This window comes from Kogia breviceps, chromosome 4 (assembly GCF_026419965.1).
Source record: "Kogia breviceps isolate mKogBre1 chromosome 4, mKogBre1 haplotype 1, whole genome shotgun sequence".
Taxonomy (NCBI): domain Eukaryota; kingdom Metazoa; phylum Chordata; class Mammalia; order Artiodactyla; family Physeteridae; genus Kogia; species Kogia breviceps.
Window position 1 is genome coordinate 173,077,512 of NC_081313.1, and position 21,749 is coordinate 173,099,260.

General features: G+C 58.3%; 2 protein-coding genes across 11 annotated transcripts in view; one reads left to right on the forward strand and one right to left on the reverse strand.

Annotated features, from left to right (window-relative positions):
* Window positions 1-17,855, forward strand: part of NFIX (nuclear factor I X) — a 98,628-nt gene extending 80,773 nt beyond the window's left edge. For 6 of the 10 annotated variants that reach the window (XM_059060748.2, XM_067032641.1, XM_067032638.1 and 3 more), the window contains 3 exons: window positions 690-865; window positions 8,869-8,960; window positions 13,654-17,855. In XM_059060748.2, coding sequence (XP_058916731.1) covers window positions 690-865; window positions 8,869-8,940 — 248 coding nt within the window. In that variant the 3' untranslated portion in view covers window positions 8,941-8,960; window positions 13,654-17,855. Of the gene's footprint in view, window positions 1-689; window positions 866-6,578; window positions 6,727-8,868; window positions 8,961-13,653 lie in introns of all 10 variants that reach the window. The other 4 variants (XM_059060745.2, XM_067032636.1, XM_067032634.1 and 1 more) reach the window with 1 other exon arrangement.
* On the reverse strand, window positions 17,819-21,565 carry LYL1 (LYL1 basic helix-loop-helix family member). Its single transcript, XM_059060749.2, has 4 exons — window positions 21,110-21,565; window positions 19,815-20,167; window positions 19,639-19,730; window positions 17,819-18,789 (listed from the first exon to the last, which is right to left on the reverse strand). The coding sequence occupies exons 2-4, from the start codon at window positions 20,144-20,146 to the stop codon at window positions 18,374-18,376; spliced, it is 840 nt and encodes a 279-aa protein (XP_058916732.1). The 5' UTR covers window positions 20,147-20,167; window positions 21,110-21,565; the 3' UTR covers window positions 17,819-18,373.
* Window positions 21,566-21,749: the final 184 nt, after the last annotated feature.

Genomic DNA, 21,749 nt, shown 5'->3' on the forward strand with positions numbered 1-21,749 from the left:
TGAGCACAGAAGAATGTGGCCTGGGCGGCAGCAGCCAGGTGCACACCCACCGCACGCAGGAGATGTGCGTGTGCACCGCAGGGGCCCCTCTTGCGCTGGCGCAGGGCTGTGTGTTTATCTGGAGCCCCACGGAACTGTCTGTCTCCTCATCAAGGCTCCCACCCAGGCCCTGGACCAGGGTGAGGTGACTGAGGCACTCACCTCGGCGCAAAATGTCAGGGAGCCCCTAAAAAATCTCAGTCATCAAGATAAATTTTATTTTAATGCAATATTTCTAAAAATTAAAACTATTGCAAGAATATGCGATGAGCAAAAATCAATATTCTAAATGAAAGATAGGACTGACCTTGTGCTTGCATGACGCTCACTTAACCTCACCCTGACTCTGGCCCTGGTTCCAATCAAACTTTATTTACACACATAAGCAGCTGGTCTGTGGGCCCCAGATTGCCGATTTGACTTTTAAAAATATTACATTAAGCTGTTATTTATCTTGATTTACTGAGTCGTTTGGCGCCATCTTAACTTTCACACTGGCGGCCAGTGCGTCACTCTGGTCCCTGCCCTGCTCCTGCCCATTCTCTGGATCCAAAGTGCTCTGACCAGCAGTTCTCCTTGTCTTCAGTGCCCCCCCGCCACTGCCTCCTAGGCCCTGACGATGCCCTTTTCTTCCTGCCACGTGCATGCAGGGAGCCCACGGGCCACAGCATCAGCGCTGCACTTCCCTTCCACATCCATCATCCAGCAGTCGAGCCCATACTTCACGCACCCGACCATCCGCTACCACCACCACCACGGGCAGGACTCGCTGAAGGAGTTTGTGCAGTTTGTGTGCTCGGATGGCTCGGGCCAGGCCACCGGACAGGTGAGTCCAGAGGACCCCACGAGCCCCTCTACAGCTCATCTTTGCGTCTGTCTGTCTGTCTCAGGGCTCACAGGGAGAGGGCCCAAAAGCCGGGAGCCCACCTGGGGCTGCAGCAGCAGAGAGCTGGTAGTGCGGAACACCTCGATCTTCTGGGTCTGGGAGTAGGGGTCCACGTATCAGGCCGGGGCCTGTTCATCATGGTCCAGAGATGAGGGGGCAGTGGCTGGGCCCACCTTGCTTGGGCTTTTTGCCCTCCTTGTGGTCTTTTCCTCTAGCAGGAGTATACCCACGATCTGTCCAACTCGGGCCCAGGCCCCTTAGCTCCTAACTCCCCTCTTAAACCTCAGGGCTGCAGGGATTTGGTAGGCTCTAGACCAAGGTTTCCCACTATTGACATTTGGGGTTCTTCACTCTCTGTTGTGTGGGGATGTCCTGTGCACTGTGGGGTATGGAGCAGCATCCCCGGCCCCCACCCACTCTATGCCAGCAACACCGCCCCCTCCGCAGCTGTGTCGATCATGAATGTCTCCAGATTTCAGTGTGCCCTGGGGGCACCATCACCCTCCAGTGAGAAGCCCTTAGTAGAGGGCACGCCTAGTTCCACAGGGTCTTTCATGAGACTCCTGTTGGCAGGACTCTTAACAAGGGGTCCTCAGGTCAGTCATGGCTCTGGAGTGAAGTCTTCTGCTCCTCAGCCTGGGAGGGAGACTGGCTCCCCATGGAGCTCTGTGGCCCTGCTGTCCTTCTCCATCAGCAAGCCGTGGGGCCTGGTCACTGATGAGCAGAAGCACAGAGCCACTCAGCAAAGGAATTATCCCAGACGGCAGTGGGCCAAAGGTGACCCCTCAGTGGGACAGTGGTCCTTGTTTAGTCCCTGGGAGACCATTCCAGGTTGGGGCATGGTGGTCTCTAGACCTCTGGGAATGTTCTGGAACTCCAGCAGCATGCTGTGCTATGAGAAGGCCCAGCTCTTTTCCCCACAGTTGGTCCAGCCAACTGGACTGGACATTTTTGTCAAATGTCTTGTCGGCGCCTTCTGGACAGATCCCCCACAGCCTGGAACCCCACTGTGAGAGATCACATGGGGAGGACACTCAAAGTGCCTTGGTAGGGAAAGACATTTGGAAGCCCATGCCAGAGGCAGCCCAGGGAGAGCAGCGGCCCTCAGCTGCTCAGCCTAGCGCTGCCTCGGGGCGCCCTGCGCAGTGCTGGTGTATTGATTTGGGGCAGGGCCATGGCTCGGCCTCCTTGCTCTCGCTGTCTAGGACAGAAGCCAGTCTTCTTCCCTCCCTCCCGCTCTTCTTCCTCTTCCACTTTTCTCATCTTTTTTTCCCCTTTGCCCTGCAAGGGTTTCTTTTGCTGGCCCTGCAGCTCCTTAGCACACTCAGAGCTTTGCCCACCTCTCTGGACAAGCTCTGTCCACTTTCAGGGGCATGGAGGGAAAAGTGGACATGACTCCAACAGCTTCTGGGCTTCCTTCAGAGATGCTGGCAGAGTCTACGGGAGCTGCCAGCGTGTGTCCCAGCCCCCAAGGGGCCTGGGGTCTGGAATATGGATCAGAGAGGCCAGGAACCCTTCCGTGCCTGCTTCTCACCTAAGGACGCAGCTGGGGTTTGGAATCAAAATGAGAGCCACCTGGGGGGCCGACTTAGCCCAAAGAACCGAAGCTAACCCACAGGACCCTCAAGAGTGTGGGTCAGTCCATCCCTGGGCATCCTGATGGCCAGGTCTTGAGCCTCTCCCCTGACTTGATCATTCAAGATCAAGGGCTCGGGAATTCCCTGGAGGTCCAGTGGTTAGGACTCCGTGCTTTCACGGCCTCAGGCCTCGGTTCGGTCCCTGGTCGGGGAACTAAGATCCCGCAAGCTGTGTGGCGTGGCCAAAAAATAAATTTTAAAAAGCTCAAGGGCTCACTTCGCCTAGACGGTTCTCTTCTCAAGGCAGGTGCTTGCTTGGAGTATACCGCAGACAAAATGCTACCGACAGGGGAGCAAACAGCCCCTCTGGTTAAACAGAGTCTAGTTCGGCCTGAGAGCAGTCTCTGTAGGTCTCCTCTTGCGGCCTGTTGTGCCCAAGAGTTGGGGGGTGGGGCTTGAATTCTGCAGTGAGTCTGCTCCATTGGGCCCAGTTTCTGAGAGGAGGCTAGAGATGGCACCACGCCATGGAGGAGGAGCGAGCCAGAGAGAGGCCCTGGGCTCTGCAGCTGACCTGGTGGCAGACGGCGGCGGTACAGGGCTGTGCTTGCTCCATGGCCACCTCCAGAGTAGTAGTTCTCAGTCTTAGCATGTATGAGAGTCACTCGGAGGCCTCACTAACACACAGGTAGCTGGGCCTCACCTAATTCTGATTCAGCAGTTCTGGTGTGGGGCCGAGAATCTGCATTTCCCCCCAAGTTCCCAGGTGATGCTGCTTCTGGTCAGTGGACCCACTTTGAGAACCACTGGTCTAGAGACTAGAGGAGTACATTCCTAATCTCGTTGAGAATCTGAAGTTATGGATCATCTTTGCAGAAAAATATATGCATACAAAATTTTACAGACAACTTGCAGAATGGTTCCCAGGCACCTCTTAGACCTCAGCATAAGGCCCTGATTGAGAAAACCACGTCGGTAAAGGCCGAGGTCAAATGGAGACACCACCTAGAGGACATGCAGAGGGCAGAAAGAGGATACCCGGTTAGCTGTATTTCTGTCATAGAGAAGAGACCGCCAGGTGAGCACAATGGAGAAGTTGCAGGGCCTGATCGGATAGTATGACTCTGGGAGGCAGAAAGCCTGGCACTAGCTCAGCCTTGACCACCAGTGCCAGAATGGCCAGGCCTGCATCTTCATCTGTCAGATGAAAGTGAGGAGCTATCCCAACCCCTAGGCTCCTTCTAAGATCTTAACACACAAGGTCTTAAGGCACTGCAGAGTCACAGGACCTTGAGATTTTTTAAAACCTCAACTTGTACCCCAACCAGAGCTGAGACATCCTAGCCTGGCGGGGACTTGCTTCTAGAAACTGAATGTTGTAAATGAGCAGGTTTCAATGTCTGGCCATATTGGGCTAGGATTTGCTTTACTGGATGGGATTAGTGATTTAGATCCTCCTAGGGAGAGACAGGCTCTGAGGAAGCAGGGGCTGCCCTATGGGAACAAGGGCTGCCTGGAAAGCTCCCGTGTCCCAGCCCCGCTGGAGCCCAAGCTCAGGACAGCCCGGAGAGAAGAAGTGAGGCTGTGAATCTGTTGGGATCCTTTCATTTCCTGCCCTGATGGAAGAATGAGATAGGAACAAGATAGACTGTGGAAATAAGGGAAGGCAGTTTCCACTTGTATGTCAGAATCACCCTGCAGAGCCGGAAACCCTTGCCCTCTGGCCCGTGCTGTTGCTTGGAACTGAAAGGTCCATTTGCAGAATGACACCCAGCACAAAGGGTCTTCAGCCCAGGACACCGATAAGCACTAGAAGCAGCCACTGCTTGCTTTTCTCACGGGCCTCTAAGTGGGCAGGAAAGATCAAGTCAAGGGAACCATTTGGAGGGACAGTGTCAGACCTAGGTGACAGGTCATTACAGGTGAAGGATGGAGGGTGGGACGGCAGAAATTCAGAAGGGCATGGCCTGCATGGTTCAGCCATGGGGCTCTACGGTTTTAAAGTGCAGCAGGATGGACTAGTTGATTCAACTCAGTCAGTGGAACTTGAGTGCTGCATGCTTGGGCCACACAGAGGTGACATTCCACCTGCTTGTTGGGGAGCCTTGGAGGTAGTCTGCTTCAGAGGCTCCAGTGGAGGTCAAGAGTGTCCTGGAAGAACAAGAGAGAAAGAGACGGATGGTGATTCAGGAAATCTGGCTGGTCCCCGTGCTGGGGATGGTGTTTTCTGAGCAGGCCTCGAAGGGTGTGAGAAAGGGTATTCTAGAACGGAGGGTTCTGCAGTTAGCAAGGGTGCAGCCCCGACTGCTTAGGCTGCGTTCTGGAAACCCCAGTAGGTTTACGATGGGGAGTACTCAGGGGGAGGGAGTGTAGGGGCATGAGTGGTGGAAGACCCCATCTGGGCTCTATCACGGCGGCCTTGCGTGCCTGGCCGGGGAGATTACGTTCTATGTCAGATGTAGTTGTAGCTGTGGAAGGTTTTAGGGCATCGGAGAAGTCTGGACTCCTTTGGGTTTGGGAAGAGGGTTAATGAGTCTGTTAGAAAGAATCCGTAGGATCCTAGGAGTTAGACAGACATGACCATGATTTTCAGGCCTTTCCAATTACAGCCGGGGGACTTTGGCTAGACCACTTCATCGTGAAGAGCCTCAGTATCCCCTGTTGTGAAAGGGGGAGAGTAGAGCTTCCCTTGCAGCAAGGTTTCTCAGCCACAGCACTGTTAATCTTTGGGCCAATGAGCCTTTGTCCTGGGGGCTGCCCTGTGTGTTGTAGGGTGTTGAGCAGCACCCTCAGCCTCCATCCCCGAGCTGTGCTAAGCGGAAATGTCTCCAGACACTGTCAATACCCGGAACTGCCCCGAGGCGAGAACCACTGCCTTACAGGGTGGTTGGAGGATTGGACACAACCTGAGTGAAGTGCCCAGTACAGAGCCAGGTGCCGAGGGTGCTGGGCTGATGAGCACACTGTCGGCAGCGGGGAGGCCCCTTGGGGCTCTCATTGTCATAGTCCAGGTGAAACCAGTAAGGATAGAAGGACGACCTAGCTGGAGACGTCTAGGGGTGGGCCCCACAGGGTGTGCCCGCCAACTGAAGGAGGAGCACAGGAACCTCCCAAGGTCCTAAACCTGGGTGGCTGGGAGGGCAGAGGTTTGACCCACAGGAGAGGGACCAGTTTAGGATGAAAAGCTGTGGCCTGGCCCCCTTGAGCCCAGGCTGCAGGTGGTATGAAGTCCAGGGAAGCTGTGCCTGCAAGAGGCTGGGGACCTCTGCCCTTCCCTGTGGTTCCTACACCCCCTGAAGCCCAAAGGCTGATTGAACACAAGGCCACACATGGGGCCTGGAGGAGGAAACTCAAGCGTAAGGCACAAGAGGGAATAAAGGACAATTAGTGGATCTGGTGACCAGACATCCCCAGCTTCTGAGGGAAAGCCACTCAAAGAACCTGTGGGAACCAGAGCTGCCAGCAATGGATTTTCCTCTTGGGCTGTTCTGTAGCAGATAAGCCAGCACCCCACTGTCCTCAGGCTACCAGAGCCCAGGGCATGCTCCCTGGCAACCCACCCCCCCCCGAGGCCATGACATGGGGTAGATGCTGGTGGGCCTATGGTCCTTGGTTGGGTCAGCTGGTCCTACCCCAGGGGCCCATGGAGGTGAGGCATGGGTGTGTTTTAGAGGGGCACAGGAGGTAAGCTGGTACATCTTTCCTGCCATAGGAGAAGGTCTTCAAGAGCGTGAGAGTTCCGAGTGCAGCTGCTTGTACGGCTAGGTGGCATGTTTCGGTACCTAAAACCTGTACCCTAAGACATAACAACCCACCCGTCGGACATCCCCCTTCCTCCCTCCCACAACTTCGAAAGAGGACTACAAAAAAAAAAAAAAAAAAAAGAGAGAAACACCTGAGAGACCAAATAGAGGCCTCACGCCCTCACCAACCCTGTGCCCTGGAGGAGAGAATCCCATCCTGCATCATCTTCCGCCGGGAGCGCCCGCTCTCAGGAGCGAGCTGGCGTGGCCGCGCAGGGGAGCGTGTGTCTGTGTGTGATGTGCCTTCATGCGTCACTCTATTTATGTTGTTCGCAGCCCAACGGTAGCGGCCAGGGCAAAGTCCCGGGGTCATTTTTGCTACCACCGCCGCCTCCAGTGGCCAGACCTGTGCCCCTTCCTATGCCTGATTCCAAATCCACCAGCACTGCCCCAGACGGCGCCGCCTTGACTCCTCCATCACCTTGTAAGTGGACGATGAAACCGAAACCACAACGCCCAGCGTCCCCAGCCCATCCAAACAGTCTCCACTGCAAAAAGAAAAGCCCCCTCCCTCACTGCCAAAGCCCCCCAACCCAGAGTGCCACGGAGCCTCCCGCCTGGACAAGAGCAGAGCCGAGCCCCCCAACCACGGCCTCCCGGGCCTTAGTTGCACCAGCCAGCACCCCACTAGCCCCCCCCTGCCCGCCCGCTGCTCCCAGCTGGGGCCCCTGGCCCAGGCCCCTCCGGGGGGCGGGAGAGGGAGCACAGTGGGGCACACCGGCCAGGGGTGCTGGCCAGGGGGGGAGGGGGGAGGGGAGGCACAGCCATGCCATCTCCATGCCTAATTGCTGTTTTTTTCATTTTTTGTTTTTTCGTTTTTTGATTTTTTTGTTGTTTCGTTGTGCCCCCCCCCCCCACCAAGAAAATTAAATGTGACCACAAGGCGACGCCACCACCATCCCCTTTTTGCCTTGCCCCCCTCACCTCCATTCTGGGCCCCTCAGGCCTCTAAAGGTGCAGCAGGCCAGCCCCGGATCCCCTCCCCTTCAGCCTTCAGTCTCACATTTGGTTTCTCGTTGTTCCTCTTTTTTTTCCCCCCCCCTTCCCATCCCTCTCCCTTCCCTCAATTTCTTCCCCAGGTTGGATGTTCCAAGGACAAACAAGGAAGGGCTCTGGGCCTTTGGCTTACTTCATCTCTTTCTCTCTCTCTTTCTTTTTTTTTTTTTTTTTAAACCGATGACAAATTTTTGTCAAAGGGAAGAGAAAAATCTGAGTTGAGTGGCCCAAGCTAGACCCGACGACGCTTGAAGGACAGGAGAGGCGGAGGGTGGGCGGCGTGCCGTCTGTGGGACTGTGGGCGGGGGGTGGGCAGCGCTTCGGGCGCTCTGGGGGCTGGCAGGCCGTGGGCCAGGACTTCGGGACAGCGGCGGAAGGGGTGGCCCATCTCACCACTTTTCTTCGTCTCGCGCTCTCTGTCTCACCTTCTTTTTTCTTGGTTTGAGTTCTTTTCCCCTGTCTCCATCCTCTTCATGCCATCTTCTCATCTGCATTCGCCACAAGACACGAAGTCATGGTCATGGTCATTGGAGGTGGGCAGGGCGGGAGAGGGGGAGCCAGGCTGCGGGGTGGCTGGGGGCCACTTATGGACAGAATCTGGTGAGCATGGGGTCCCTGGGGTGTATCTGGTGCAGGGGGTGGGGGTGGGGTGGGGGCTCCCAGTTAGCTGTGACACTCCTCAGCCTCTCTGGGGGCATCCTTCCTCCTGGGGGTGCAGTGCCAGCCCCCTCCCACAGGGCTCCAGCCAGACAACCCAAGAAGAGCTCCTGGGTATTTGGCCCATTTGCCCCCCCGGACCCCAGAACAGTTGCCCCTGGTGCCCAAGCCCTGGGGCTCTGCCAGGCCCTCTGGCCTCCTCCTCCTCTTGTACCTTGGGTCCCTGGGAACCACAGGACCATAGGACCTGGCTCATCCATCAAAGGAGGAGAATGTCTGCCGGGCCTGAGCCTTGCCACCCCTGTGCCTGAGCCAGCAGCCAGCTCCCAGACCCCTCTCTGACCCTGACCCACCCAGCTCAGCCCTCTGTTGGGACCTTTCAAGTTTCCCAAGCCACCGGCCCAGTCCTTAGGCCCAGAGTGGTAAGTGGTGTAGCACCCAACTAGGCACCTTAGTTGGAGGGGTGGCCTGGCTGAGATGGCCTTCTCCAAGCAGGGTGGGGCCAGTCTGCCAGAACTCCCACCCTCCCGGGCTCCCTCTTCTCCAGACCCAAGAGGGTCAGTAGGAAAGCAAGGGTACTTGCTTCGGGTGCTCTGGGAGGAGGGGCATCCCTGGCCCTGCCTAGTGCCTGTTTCGGGGACAGAACTGGGTCCATGGGGCCTCAGCTATAGCTTCCAGGGCCATGAACGAAGATGCGTGGCTGCAGCGGAGTGCCAGGGGTGGGGGACTGTGTGCTCCTGGTCCAGTGAGAGGATGGGGGGGGCCCCTCCGGCCTGTCCTTCCCACTGCCAGCTTAAGCCTAGGCAACGTGGTCTAACCTAGTCTCTCCCTCTCTCAGCAGTCCCAAAGGGCAGTGCCCGGGCAGGCTCCAAGTCCTCACGGGGTCTCTCCCTCTCTCCCCTGCTCCCCACAGCATTCGCAACGACAGGCGCCTCCTCTGCCAACCGGTTTGTCAGCATCGGACCCCGGGACGGCAACTTTCTGAACATCCCACAGCAGTCTCAGGTAGGAGGCCCTGCCCAACAGGTGGATGCAGGCAGGGGTGGGGGCATCTTGGTGTCAGGGAGGAGGCAGGGATCCTTGGGGCAGTCCGGGAGAAGAGGCTGGGGCAGGCCTGGAAGGCTCAGGCTTTTGCATGCCCAGCTGAGCCTGCCTCCCCAGGCAGCCCCCAGGCCCCCTGGCTAATCAGCTAATTGGATAATTAGCTCTGACAGCCCTGGCCCTGGGGAAGGCAGCCAAGGACCCAAGGCTAGAGGCGCTCTGGGCCAGGCCTGGTGGAAGCAAAGATGGAAGCAGGAGGCTCCATCCGGAGGAGGACAGGGTCTGCCTTGTTGCTTTCCTTTTGCTCCGGCTGGATGCCCTAGCCCCTGGCCCTCCCCTCTTCCTTGGTTTTGGGTGGGCTGGGTTGGGGGTGGAGGAGGGACAGAGGCGGCCTGGTGGGCCACGTGCCCAGAGACTCTGGCACCAAGGGTAAGGCAGGGCTCAAAGCCGCCCTGGAGGGGCTGCTCCCCCACGTCCTATGAATCCTGTTAGAGGGGAGGCCAGGCTGCTGGAGCCCCCAGTCCTGCTGCCATCTGCCCCCAGTTCTCACAAGGAAATGCCACCCCTCCAGCCCTCCTGCTGGAGGCCCCCGGACCTGGTTTTGCACAGGCATCTTTGCACACACATGCATGCAGGCCCTCTCCTCCCTGTGCCTGTCCCCAGGAGGGTGGGAATAGCCCGTAGAGCCCAGGGCCTTCAGGGCACTCAGGGCACAGGCACCAGCCTCTGGAGCAGGGCAGAGGCAGCTTTTATAGTATGAGGCTTCTGGGGAATGGAGGGGAGGGGAGCATGCAAATATCTTTTTCTTTTGCACATTTTACAAAAACACACCCTGTGAGCCCAAGGGCCTTGGTGGCTTCCTCAGCGCTGGGGCCACCTCTTTCAGCTCCTGCTCCCTCTTTGCTCTGAGGCCCAAGTCCAAAGAAAGTTGGTGGATGGAAGTTTTGTGTGTGTGGTTTAAGGTTTTGTTTTTTTCCCTTTTCCTTTCCCTCCCAAAAAAAAAAAAAAAAAAAAAAAAAAGAAAGCCAAAAAACTTTGTCAAACTTCAAACTTCAGAGCTCCCTAGTGGCAAGGAGGGGAGGGGAGGAGAACTTCAACCCCCTCCAGCTTCCCACCCCCTTTCCCCAGAGTCACGTCTGACCCGTCTGGTTTCCAGGAGCAACCAGACATGATGTAACACCCAGATGAACTTGAACTTGGGGGTGTTGAGAAGAAAAACAATGGCTCCGAGCAGGGGCTGGAGCCAGCCCCCTCCACTCTGTGCCAGGGAGGCCAAGAGAGCCCTGCTGGTAGAGGGCAGGAGGGGGTGCCAGAGGAAGGGACAGCAGGAGGGCCTCCCCTCCTGGCTCTGGGCTGGCACCAGGCGGCAGGGCTCCAGTGCTCCTGCCTGCCCACGCTCCCTCCCGCTGTCCGCCCTGCAGCTCTGAGTGTATATTCGCTTGCTCACTCTCGGGGACCACAGCCATGAGCCCTCCCCATTCACCCCACTTCCGCTTCCACATGCTTTCCCTTCTTCACTTTCTCTGCTCACTTTGCTTGGATGTTGGGGCCAACTCAGAATCTGAGGCAAGTTTGGGAAACCGTTTTCCTTCCCCTTGTTCCTACAAGAAGCCTTGGGCTGGGGCCCTGAGCAGGCAGGTGTGTCTGGGGATGGGGGTTGGGGGGCCGGAGTCGGACAAGCCGAGTGGGGAGCCCTCAGGCCTGGGGGCAGGCAGGCGGCTGCAGCGGGCGCAGGGGGTCCAGTGGGGGGCGGTTTCCACAGTAACCAGTGACTTTAGCTGATCTCTGGAGCACCAGATGGAGAGAGAACAATAGAATGAGGGAAGAAAAGAGAATTTTACCAATTTTGTCATTCCCTGGGCAGCGTTTTTTACTTAGTTTTAATCAATTTTGGACCTGGCTCAGGAAGCAGGGAGGGGTGAGCAGAAAAAGCCGCTCTGTGCTTGGCAGCAGATCCCCCGTTTCTGGGACCCGTGGGGAGGCACCAGGGAGTCCCGTTGGAGTTGCCTTTGTCCCTAACTCCAGGCCTGGGAACCAGAGTCTTCCTCCTCTGAGGGGAGGGCCCCTCAATCTGAGCACTGGTGGTTGTCCCCGCTGCCACTGTGCAGCTTAGGAGACCCCAACAGGGCCAGTCTGGGGCCTTGGCTTGGCCTGCCAAGGGCGGAGGGGCCAAGCAGGTCCTCCCTGTCCTGGTTGCCCCTGGCCTCTTTTCCCTCACAGGAGGGGGGAGGGGCAGGCTCACAGCCATGGTGATGGTGTAAGGGTTCCGGTGTAGTCTCCCCTTGGGAAGGTGGGGGGGGGGGGGGGTTGTCCCAGAGAACACTAACACCCGAGCCTGCAGGGACAGGGGGCTCACTCAGGCAGCTCCCCTATTCCTCGGGCCAGGACCGAAGCCTGAGAGCTGGCTGCTCCCCCAGCCACTCTGAGAATGCCTCAGGCCTGGGTTTCCTCTGCCACCTTGCTAGGCCCCCATGAGCCTCCATTTGGCCTAAAATCAGTTGATGGGGTTGAACTTTGGGCAGGTGCCCCGGGAGCTCCATCACAGGAGGGCAGGTCTCCTCTCTGCATGTTGTCCAGGACATGGCAGGAAGTGTAGTATCTCTGCCCACCCAGTAAATGCTAGCAGTGGCCCCAGTCATTGTGGCAACCCCAAACCCCCGTGCTTCCAAACGCCCTCCATCTGCACCATCCAGTGTGGTAGCCACTGGCCACATGTGGCTGTTTAAATTAAATAACTAGAGAAAAATTTAGTCCCTTGGTCACACTAGCCATATTTCAAGTGCTTAGAAGCCATGCATTGTTAGTGGATACTGCATTGGACAGCACAAATAGAGAATATTTCCATTGTCCCAGAAAGTTCTAGATGATCTCCGAGGCCCTTTCTTTCTTCTTTTTTCCAGTTTTACTGAGATATAATTGACATATAGCATTTTGTATAAGTTTAAAGTGTACAATGTAACGAACAACATAACATAACATAACATAACAACAACGTTGACTTACATACATCACGAAATGACTGCCACGATAGGTTTAGTAAACATCTGTGATCTCATATTACCAAGGCCCTTTCTAACTCTAAAACTTGATGTCTCCATCTCATGGTGGACAGTGGCCTGCAGTTCCAAACCAGAGCCTGAGGGCTGTAGGCATAATCTGTGTGACCAAAACAAGTGTTTTCAATAGTGGAAAATTTCACATGAAATTGTCTCGACTTTCAAGCTTCTTCTTTTTTTTTTTTTTTTCAAATTAATTAATTAATTTATTTATTTTTGGCCACACCACGTGGCATGTGGGATCTTAGTTCCCCGACCAGGGATCGAACCCGCACCGCCTGCATTGGAAGCTCAGAGTCTTAACCACTGGATGGCCAGGGAAGCCCCTCAAGCTTCTTTTGAAAATTTGGCTGATCTAGCCACCCTAGGCCCTCACCCTGATGTGGCAGCCTTGGCCACAGCCTTGGAAAGGTGCGGGTGTCCTGGTCACCACAGACCCTGCCTCCCTGTGAACACGCCACACATAGCAGTTAGGAGCATTGAGTCTGAGCTGCCCCCTGCATTTGAGTCCCAGCTTGGCCCTGTGGGCTGTGTGGCCTTGGGCCGTTCAGCCACCCTCTCTTCACCTGGCTTCTGTGCAGGGTTGGAGTGAGGATAGAATGAGTCAGCACCAGGTGCATGCTCTGTAGTTAGCTCTGCTTGGCCTCTGCAGATCTGAGTCTGTGACCCAGAGCCGGGGAGAGGCCCCAAGATGCATTTTCAGGGAACGCCCCCCACCATTTTGCCCCGAGGGTACCACCAGGCATAGCCAGGCACTGTAGACCATAGAGGAGAACCCCCTGCCCCGCCCCTTGGCCATGAGGTGGGGCCAGAGCCTTTTGTGGAGGGTTCGGCCAGGCAGCCCAGTTCCCAGGGGTCCACCCTAGGTGTGTTTTGTACTGAGTGGCTGCCAGAGCCTGTTTGTGGGAAGGCGGCGCCCCCTGCTGGCACCCTGAGGGAAGCGATGGCCACCCGAGGGAGCCTCAGGTCTTCCCCAGGGCGTGGTGCCCAGGAGGGTAGAAGATCAAGCCCACCGGGCTACTGATCCCTTCCCCCAGGCCTGGAACTGCTAGGGACTGAAGCCATGTGGTACCCACCCCTCCCCAGACTTTCAGGCTGTGGGACCTTAGCTGAGCTATGCAGATGGGAATTTCTGCTTTTAATCCAAAGAGACAGAAAGGAAACTCAGCAAGAAGCTGGGCTACCCCCCACGCCACTCCCCAAACCCCTCTGGGGACAAAAGCTGTAGCCTGGCATCCTCCCCCACCCTCCAGGGCCCACACAAAAACCTAAACAATTGGAAACATGGCCAGATCCCAGGTCTGTGCTTGTGCCAGTGCCAGCACGGGGGTTCACCCGCTGGGCACAGTACCCACGAGAAGGCCAGCTGGACTCTAGCACCGGAGGCAGGGTCTCTTGGGGGGTCAGGATTCCCATAGAAGGGACCGACAGAGTGGCGATGTACCTCTGCATGAGATAGATGTTGGTGTCCTTGGCTCTGCTGGAGCTGGACCCTCCAGGGGCCTCAGGAACCAGGCTGGAGTCACAGGACCAGGTGGGAGCAAGAAGGGACCCGCCCCTGCTATTCTCAATATCGCCTCTTTTTTTTTGTCCCATTTCAGTCCTGGTTCCTCTGATAAGATCGACAAAAGAAATGGCAAAATGAAAAGAAGAGGTTCCTCAAAAGGGGGGAGAAGAAATTTTGAGACGTGGAAAAATCCCCCAGCCCAGCCCAGCCCCACCGAAAAGCAAAAATTAGACGTCGTCAGCCACTCAGCCCTTCTCTCCTCCAGCCCGGGGACCCCTGCAGGCCCCCAGAAGCAGCTCAGTTCTCGGAGAGCCTCAGAAGAGGTCTCGGTGGAGCTGTGCACCAGCAGCCAAGCAGAAAGAAACATGCAAAACGGACTCTGTCAAGTAGAGGACAGAAAGAAAGGATGCAGAACTGCCTTCCTCCCCCCACATCCCGTCCCGGCCTTCTGGGGAAGGAGCAAAATCCCCAAACAAAGCAACCAGCACAATTCTGAAGGGGCCTGTCCCCCACCCTCACCCTTCCTAGGGGAACCCCACCCTCGACTAGGGCCGGAGCTTCACTAGGGAGCTCAGAGGACCAGCTTGTAAAGATGATGGGGTGCAGATCCAGAGGGCTCTCCCCTCCAGACTCCACCCCCTCCCTCCCTCACTGCCTTTGCCTCTGGCTTCTTTCCCCCAGCTGCTCTGGACCGGGTGAAGCAGGATAGCCTCGCCCCACCCTCGGGCTAGAAGCCCCCCCAACCCCGGCTGGGCAGGGGGCATCTCCCGGAGCTAGTTGTGTGCTCCCAGAATGGAGGGTGTTCTACCACCCGACCCTGAGCTGCAGGGGCAGTTCCCCGGGCCCCAAACCCCTCTGTACAGTCCATAGGAAAAGGTCGGAATGCTCTAGACAGCCCATCCCAGCCTGGGACAGGTCCCCTCTTCCCTCTCTCCCAAGGCAGGCCAGGAAGGTCACCGTCCTGACATGCTACAAGTGAGGGGAGGTGGGCCCCAGGTTGCCCCCACACCCCAGCCCCGCATGCAGGTGCCCTCGCTCCGCCCCATTGGTCCCTGCCCCTGCCCCTACGCAGACAGCCCTGCTGTGGCCGGGCCGGAGAGTGGAGCAGAAAGGGGACCCCGGAGTCGAGCGAGGAGGACGAGGCAGCCGCCGCTGCCCTTGGCTAAACCGCCACCTGCGCTAGGTAGGCGTCCTGCTTGCCGACTTTCAGTTCCTTTGGAGGGTGTTGGGTGTCGTCCTTTTTCAAAAGTGTTTTGGAGCTTTCTCTGCCTCCCCTTTCCCCCCACACCACCCCCATGGCCACTTCTCTCTGGATTTCAGCTGTAATGTCTTTACTCTTTATTTAGGGGTGGGGCATTCATTGTTTCGGTCTTTTGCTGTTGCAGTTGGGAACTCCTCCATTTGAGCAACTTGGGAACAATTTGGTAACACACCACAAGAAGTAGCTCTCCCCCACCACCACCACAGCCCCCTCCTCCGCCCAAGGGATGGCTGGGGGCCTGTCCAGAGGGTCTTCAGAAGCCCCCCTGGGAGGGAGGGGAGCAAGAGCACACCCAGCCCGCCTCCAGGGTGTGACTTGGCCCCTCTGGCTTGTCTTTCTGTGCCTTACTCCCTCCTCCCTGCATCTTGGCCCCCTTCTGGAGTCCTTGTGCCTCTCTCTCTTTCTCTCTCCTTCTTAACTGTATGAAAACACAAAGCACAGGTCAGGATCCTCTGAAAAGTCAATCAACCCAACGTTGCACCACATAGGGGTGGGTTATGGGCTTTATTTATTGTGAATCTAGTTTGTGAGGCTGTGGCCCCAAGCAAAGGGAGGGAAAGAGGGGAGGGAGGTGGCTGGGGAGGAGAGGAGAGCTCTTACCTGGGGCAAGAGGGGCCAGCTTGAGTGGTGCCTCCTCCCCAGCTGGAAGCCACAAGGTGGCTGGCCCCAGGGGTGGCTTTTGTTGGAAGTTGAGCGAAGCCCCTCCCCCATCCGCGTGCAGCCCTCGAGGAGGACCGGGTCTGAGAAGCAGGGGATAGGGGAATCCGCGGGAGCCTGGGGGTCGTGGGGAGTAGGGCGGGGGGTGGGGGGCCGGGTGGGCCGGGCGTGACGCGCGGTCAAAGTGCAATGATTTTTCAGTTTGGTTGGCTAAACAGGGTCAGAGCTGAGAGGGGAGCAGAAGGGACCCCTGCCCCCCTGCCCGGCCGCACACGCCCCTTCCCTCGAAGACAATCGGGGCCGCGGGCGCGGTGGGTCCTCGGGGGCGGGGGTCTGCGGGGCGCCCGCCCAGGCGAGGTCGGAAGCTGCAGGCCAGCTGGGCCGGGGCGGGAGCGCGCCCTGCAGGGCTGCCGGGGTGGGCACGGGGGTTGGGGGCCGCTCCTTTCCTAAGTGTTGTTGTGAGGGGCAGGCGAGGGGCGACGAGGGCGACAGGAGATGTGGGGACGTGTTAGAAGAGAAAAAAAACCCACAAAAAATATATATGGGGGAAATGAACTTTTTTTTTTTTTCATTGAACCAAGTGCAATGCATCAGAGAGTTTTCCTATCTTTGTATGTTAAGAGATTAAGAAAAAAAATTCTATTTTTGTTGTAATGTCCTCGCGGCTCTGGGGACGCTAAAAGAACCGGGCCTGCCCCGCCTTGTGCGGGGGTAACGAAAGCTGAGTGTTTTTTCCTTTTTTTTTTTTTCTTTGTTCTTTTTTTTTTTTTTTAAGTCGTTTTCCTGCGTTGACGAGGATGATCTGGGGTTTTTATTTGTTTCGTCGTTCGTTCTCGGTTTCGGTGGGAGGGCTGAAGGAAACGTTCACATTTTAGAATTGAAAAAAAAAAACAAACAACACCTCGACATTAAAAAACCAACACAAGATCAAAAAGGAAAAGGACGAGAGAAAATTATTTTAAAGATAATTCAACATAAAAACCCTGGTGCTTCTTACATTATAAAGTACGTTTTAAAAAACCCACAAACTATTATACATAAGTTTATGAATCAATTAAATATCCTGCACTTGTTAGGAACACGCATATCCCTTCTTTGTTGAGTTTAACGGAACGGGACAGCGGCGTGCGCCCGGCGGCGGGCTGCTCTGGCCGCGGGTCTCCCCGGGCGCCCCCTCCCCGGTGCCCAGCGCCCCCTCCTCGCCCCAACCCCGTCCGGGCCCGGGGGCGCGGCGGCGGGTCCCCAGCCCCTCCCCCGCAGAGGTCAATGCCAACGAACAAACGTCCCCTCCCTCCCTCTCCAACCCGAGCGTCCTTCTTTGAGCCAGACGCCAACTTGACCCTCACCAGCATTATCAGGAGCGCGCTCAGCAAGTTGGTAGTTTCTCCCCTCCCCCCCCCCCCCTTCCCAGGCGCCCGCGACTCAACATCACCCTCCCACCCCCACCCCGGTCACCCTCCGGGGAGTACGGGGAAGGCTCGACGCTCCAGGACAGGACCAGCCAAGCTGACAGGTCGATTCGCCCAGGCCCGCGCACGCACGCACGCACGCACACGGCCCCGCACACAGCCCCATCCTACCCTGCAACCAACCCCGTCGACTGCCTTACACACCCGCCCCCGCGCTGGCCGGCCGACCTAGTGCCTTGTTCTCACCCCCGTGCTGGCGGAGCGGACGCCGCGCTCTGGGTCCCAGAGGGGCCGGGTGGCTCAGACGACCCACCACTTCCCCACCCCGACCGTGCTGAACGGACACCCCCCACACACACGAGAGAAAATAAAGGAGCAATAAAGTCACGAGAACTTTCGTCCCCCAATCGAGAGCCCGAGGGGCACCCCAGCCCCGCCTCTGCTCCCCCCACCCACCCTTGGGGCGCCCCCCTCCCCCCGCAAGCCAGCCTGGGCCAGCCCCGCTTCGGCCCCGGGAGATCCGTGCGCCCGACCAGCACCAGCATCGCGGACCGCAAAGGCCGCCCGTCCCGTCAAACAAGTTTCTTCTTAGGCTAAGAAACGCAGTATATACGAGTATCTCTATATATAGTACTAATGGATTTGGTGTGCTTCCCCCTTAGCGTCCCCGTCCCTCCGCTCCTCTTCCTTCAGCCTGGTCTCCCCCTCTCTGCCCTCCACCCCCGTCTCTGCACTGAGATACATAAGAAACAAGGGTAGTTTACTGTCTGTTTTGTTTTCTGGGTTTTCAGTGTCCTAGCGGAATGCAAGTAGGCAGCCAGCCCGTACGTTCCCTCTCCGCCCCGCCCCACCCCACCCCGCCCCCGTCACTGCGCTTCTGTTATACCATCTTTGCCTGACTCTCTCCGGCTTCTCCATTGAATGGCTAATGTGTATGTGAAATAAAGAAATAAAGAAAAACAAAAGCAAGAGCGCCTGAGCCTTCGCTAACGCGATCGTGCGGGACAGTTTCGGGATCGGTGGGGTGGGGCCGCCGCATGGATTCTGCGCCTCTCTCCCGCCAGGCCGGCGGCCGCCACCGTCGAGCAGCGCGTATCTATTAGTCTCCGGGAGGGGGCGCCGGTGAGAAAGTAGTAGGCTCTCCGGTCCCTCCCCACCTCCCTCGGTGACCCCAGCACGGAAAAATGCGGCACCACTTGGGTCCGATGACCGCTCTGACGTGTTGGTTCCCGGACCTCTCCCCCGGGAGGGGTACGCGGACAAGGCCACTTCCAGCGGGCAGTGGGCGATAAAAGGGTCTGCAGGGCCCCTGGGGGCGACGGTCGCCCTTCCAGACCCCCGGGCCCTTTCCTCCGTTTGGGGACTCTTCACTGGTCCTTCTTCGGGGGAGTTATCTCCAGAGCAGGCGCTGAGCGTCGTCCGCCCCTTCCTGGACGGCCCTGCGCTGAGTTCCAGTGCCCTTCGGCTCAGAGGCGACACCGTGGAGGTCATCGCACCTCCGGACTCACAGCCGCTTTTTCTGTCTTGATGGGTCGGCCCGCCCCGCCGGGGCTGCCATCGGGGCCGCCTGGGGGCGCGGGCTGCGGGCGCGCCACCACCTCGGCCCTGCGACAAGGCCCGCGGCGGGCGCCGTCGTCCAGGGCTCGGTGCGCCGGCCGTCTGCGGGGCCCTGGAGGGGCGGAGCCTGCGGCCAGAGCCGCTGCCTGGTCGCGCAGCAGCCGCACCAGGAAGCCAATGTATTTCATGGCCAGGCGGAGCACCTCGTTCTTGCTCAGCTTCCGGTCGGGCGGGTGCGTTGGCAGCAGTTTCCTGAGCTCGGCGAAAGCGCCGTTCACGTTCTGCTGCCGCCAGCGCTCCCGACTGTTGGTGAACACGCGCCGGGCCACCTTCTGGGGCTGGTGCCCTGAGGACAGGAGTGGCAGGGTTGGCGCCATGGCCCGGGATAGGCAGGCACCCCCACCTGCCCTTACTCCGGGCCCCCAGCACCCTCATGGGACTTCAACCCCGGCGGGGAGCTGGGGCTTTCTCCACCCAAGGGATACACACACACGTAGGCTCCACGTGTAGCTCTCCTGCCAGTTAGCAGCCCACGCAGCCCCATCTCTAAGCTGCCTAGACAAGGACTATCACAGGCCCAAGCTGCAGACAACTGAGGCCTTCTGTACCTCTGTCTACACCTTGATGTTAACGGCTGAAATTCTCGAGGCAATGTGGCTGCCGGTGCGGGGAGCTGTCCCTATGGTTCTCATTCTGAGAGTTTCCCTCCCAGTGACTGTGGTGCCGTTCATGTCTCAGGTGGCCTTGGGAACTCCTGGTATATCTAAATGGCGGTGATGTGTGATCATTGCCATGTGGTTGTGCTTGTGTGGCTAATTCCTGTGTGGCCAGGGACCTCAGTGGCTGTGGTTGTGGTCCTGTGGCTCTCTCTCGTGTGGCTGTCTCTTGGATGGTTGCTGTCCCGTGGCTGTTTCCTGTGTGCCTGTGCATGTGCGTGGCTGTCATTCTGAAGCCCTCATGCCATGCTGTGTTTCGCTGTGACTCTCTGTGGCTCGTTGGGTGGCTGTGCTTGTGTGGAACTGGCCATTGGTCTGTGGTTTTGCACGTGGGTGTAACCTGCCCGAGTACTGAGCCCCTGTGTGGGCTGTCCTCTGTATGCCTGTGTGCAATGTCGCATAACCTTTCCCTGTGGAAGTTTATGTGACAGACGTGGGCCCCAGCAGAGATGGCTGGGCGAACACAAACCCATACTCACCCTCAGCCAGCTCCAGCTCGCAATGGCTTGGTCTCCGCTTCAGCCGGCTGCTGGGGAAGATGCTGAAAGGTCCTGCCGGCCCAATGTAGAGGCTGTAAGGGGTCGTGGGTCACTAATGCCTTGTGGGTAAGGACCCTGACCCTTGGATTCCCCCCAGGCCCCAGTCCCCCACTGACCTGTTGAGGAAGGGGTGAGGGTGGTAATGCAGGGCCAGGGGCGCCGGGGCGGTTCCCAGGGTGGAGAGTTGCAGCAGCGGGGGACGGAGGGTGCTTAGTTCCGTGGTGGCCATGGCTGCCCCTGCGGGCCTGGTGTGGCCCAGGCTGATGACTGGCACGCCAGGGGGCAGCCTGGGTGGCGAGGAGCCTCCGTGGTCCACCTCCTCCGCCTTTGGGGGCCCAGGCGAGGCAGGCTTTGGGGGCGGGGCAGGCACTGGACTGGGGGCACACACCATCTTGGCCTTCTCGGTCATGGTGGGGCCCACCTCTGCCTGGGCCTCGGGCGGGCACATGGACCCCGAGGGGGTGCTCACCTGTGGGAGGAAGGAAGCCAGTGGGGAGGGGGGAATCAGAAGCCACTCCCCACCCTTAGCCCAACAGAGCCCTCAAATGGGAGGAAGAGTGGAGGGGATGGCAGTTCAGTGGGCAAAGGCAGATGCGGGGCGGGCCCAGAAACTACCAGGACATGGGAGGGGGTCCAACACAAGGACAGGAGGTGCCCACTGAAGTGCTGGGCAGCACTGAGCTCAGCAGCGCTGCTTCTGAGCTGTCTGTGACCCATGAGGCCTTAATTGTAGAGCCCCCGAGCAAATTTCCCTTCTTCCAGAATCCCCTCTCGCCTGGAGCCTGGAGGCAAGGGCAAGGCAGGGAACCCACGATGGACCCTTTGACCACAGGATGCCCCTGTAACCCTCAGATCTGATCCCAAGACCCTTCATTGACACCATGGACCTTGGAATCCCTCCACGATTGATTGACCCTTCACTGACCACTGCCCCCTGGCTGACCATGTGGCCCTCAGCTATAACCCGGAGGCTCTTCCCATTGTCTCCACGTCAGACCCTGAAAGTCCTCCATAATCACTCCAGTGACCACGCCCCCACCCGCTGAAAATGTCCCCTTTACGAACCCTGTGACCCCACTGCTGACACTGACTCCAGATGCTAACTCTACTGCCCAGCACAAAGTCATGCCCCAATCCACCCTCTGGCTCTTGTGTCCTCCCCAACCCCCATCAGTATCCACCCCTTTGCACCCTGCTTCCACATCCCTGTTCACTCTTGGCCTCATGGCCTGGCGTGTCCCAGCAATGTGTGGGACTCCTGGCCCCTCTTCCCTGTCTTCCCTAGCTAGGCCCTGGGGAAGCTGGCCTGGTCTTTCACTTAGTGGGCCCCCTAGATGAATGAAGGAAGGAAGGAATGAATGAGCGCAGGCGGGTCCGGGATCCCCCAATTTCAGGCCCACGCCACTCTTACCCCAGCACTGCTCCGGATGCCTGCTGATGGCCGTGACTCTGTCCTTCAGGTCCAGGATGCGGTTCTGACTTCAGGCAAGGCACCGACCGCTGCCCGCTCGGGCCTCTGCGCTCCGTGCTGCTGGCAGGCGGAGGCCCTGTCTGGGCCGCAGCATCAGGCCACCCTGCTTCCTTGGCTCCCAAGGGCCACCGCGGCGGCGGTGGCAACAGGGTAGGTCCCTCCAGGGAAAGTGAGCAGCTCCGGGCCGCCTGCCCTCTCCCCGCCCCTGGCGGCCGGGTTTCCTCCCTCTCACCCCTGGCGCAGCGGCCGGAGGATGCTGGGCCAGTGCAGATAAGGGCCTGGCTGCCTGGCCGCGCCTGATAAGGAGCCGGGCTGACCCCGGAGGAAACCAGCGGGCGGGGATCTCCTAGCGCGGGCCTCAAGTCCCCGCCCCCAGCCGGCACATACAGGACTGACTGTCACCCCTCAAGGCCTCACCTTCCATCCCCCCAGGCACTTAAGGATCCCAACCAGGGTGCACACCCCTAGGAGTGAGGTGCCCAGTTGCATGCAGAAGGGACAACGAGGCAGGGATGGATGCAGTGGTCCCTATGCCACTTGGGTCTGTCCTCCAGCTTTGAATACCCCTTGCTGTGTCCAT

Excerpts from the sequence above, each read along its gene's own strand:
- LYL1 (XM_059060749.2), bottom strand. The coding sequence starts at position 20,146 with ATGTGCCCGCCCGAGGCCCAGGCAGAGGTGGGCCCCACCATGACCGAG. Across the intron at positions 19,731-19,814 it reads CCTCACCCCTTCCTCAACAG|CCTCTACATTGGGCCGGCAG; the intron begins GTCAGTGGGGGA and ends GACCCCTTACAG. Across the intron at positions 18,790-19,638 it reads CGAGCTGGAGCTGGCTGAGG|GGCACCAGCCCCAGAAGGTG; the intron begins GTGAGTATGGGT and ends TCCTGTCCTCAG.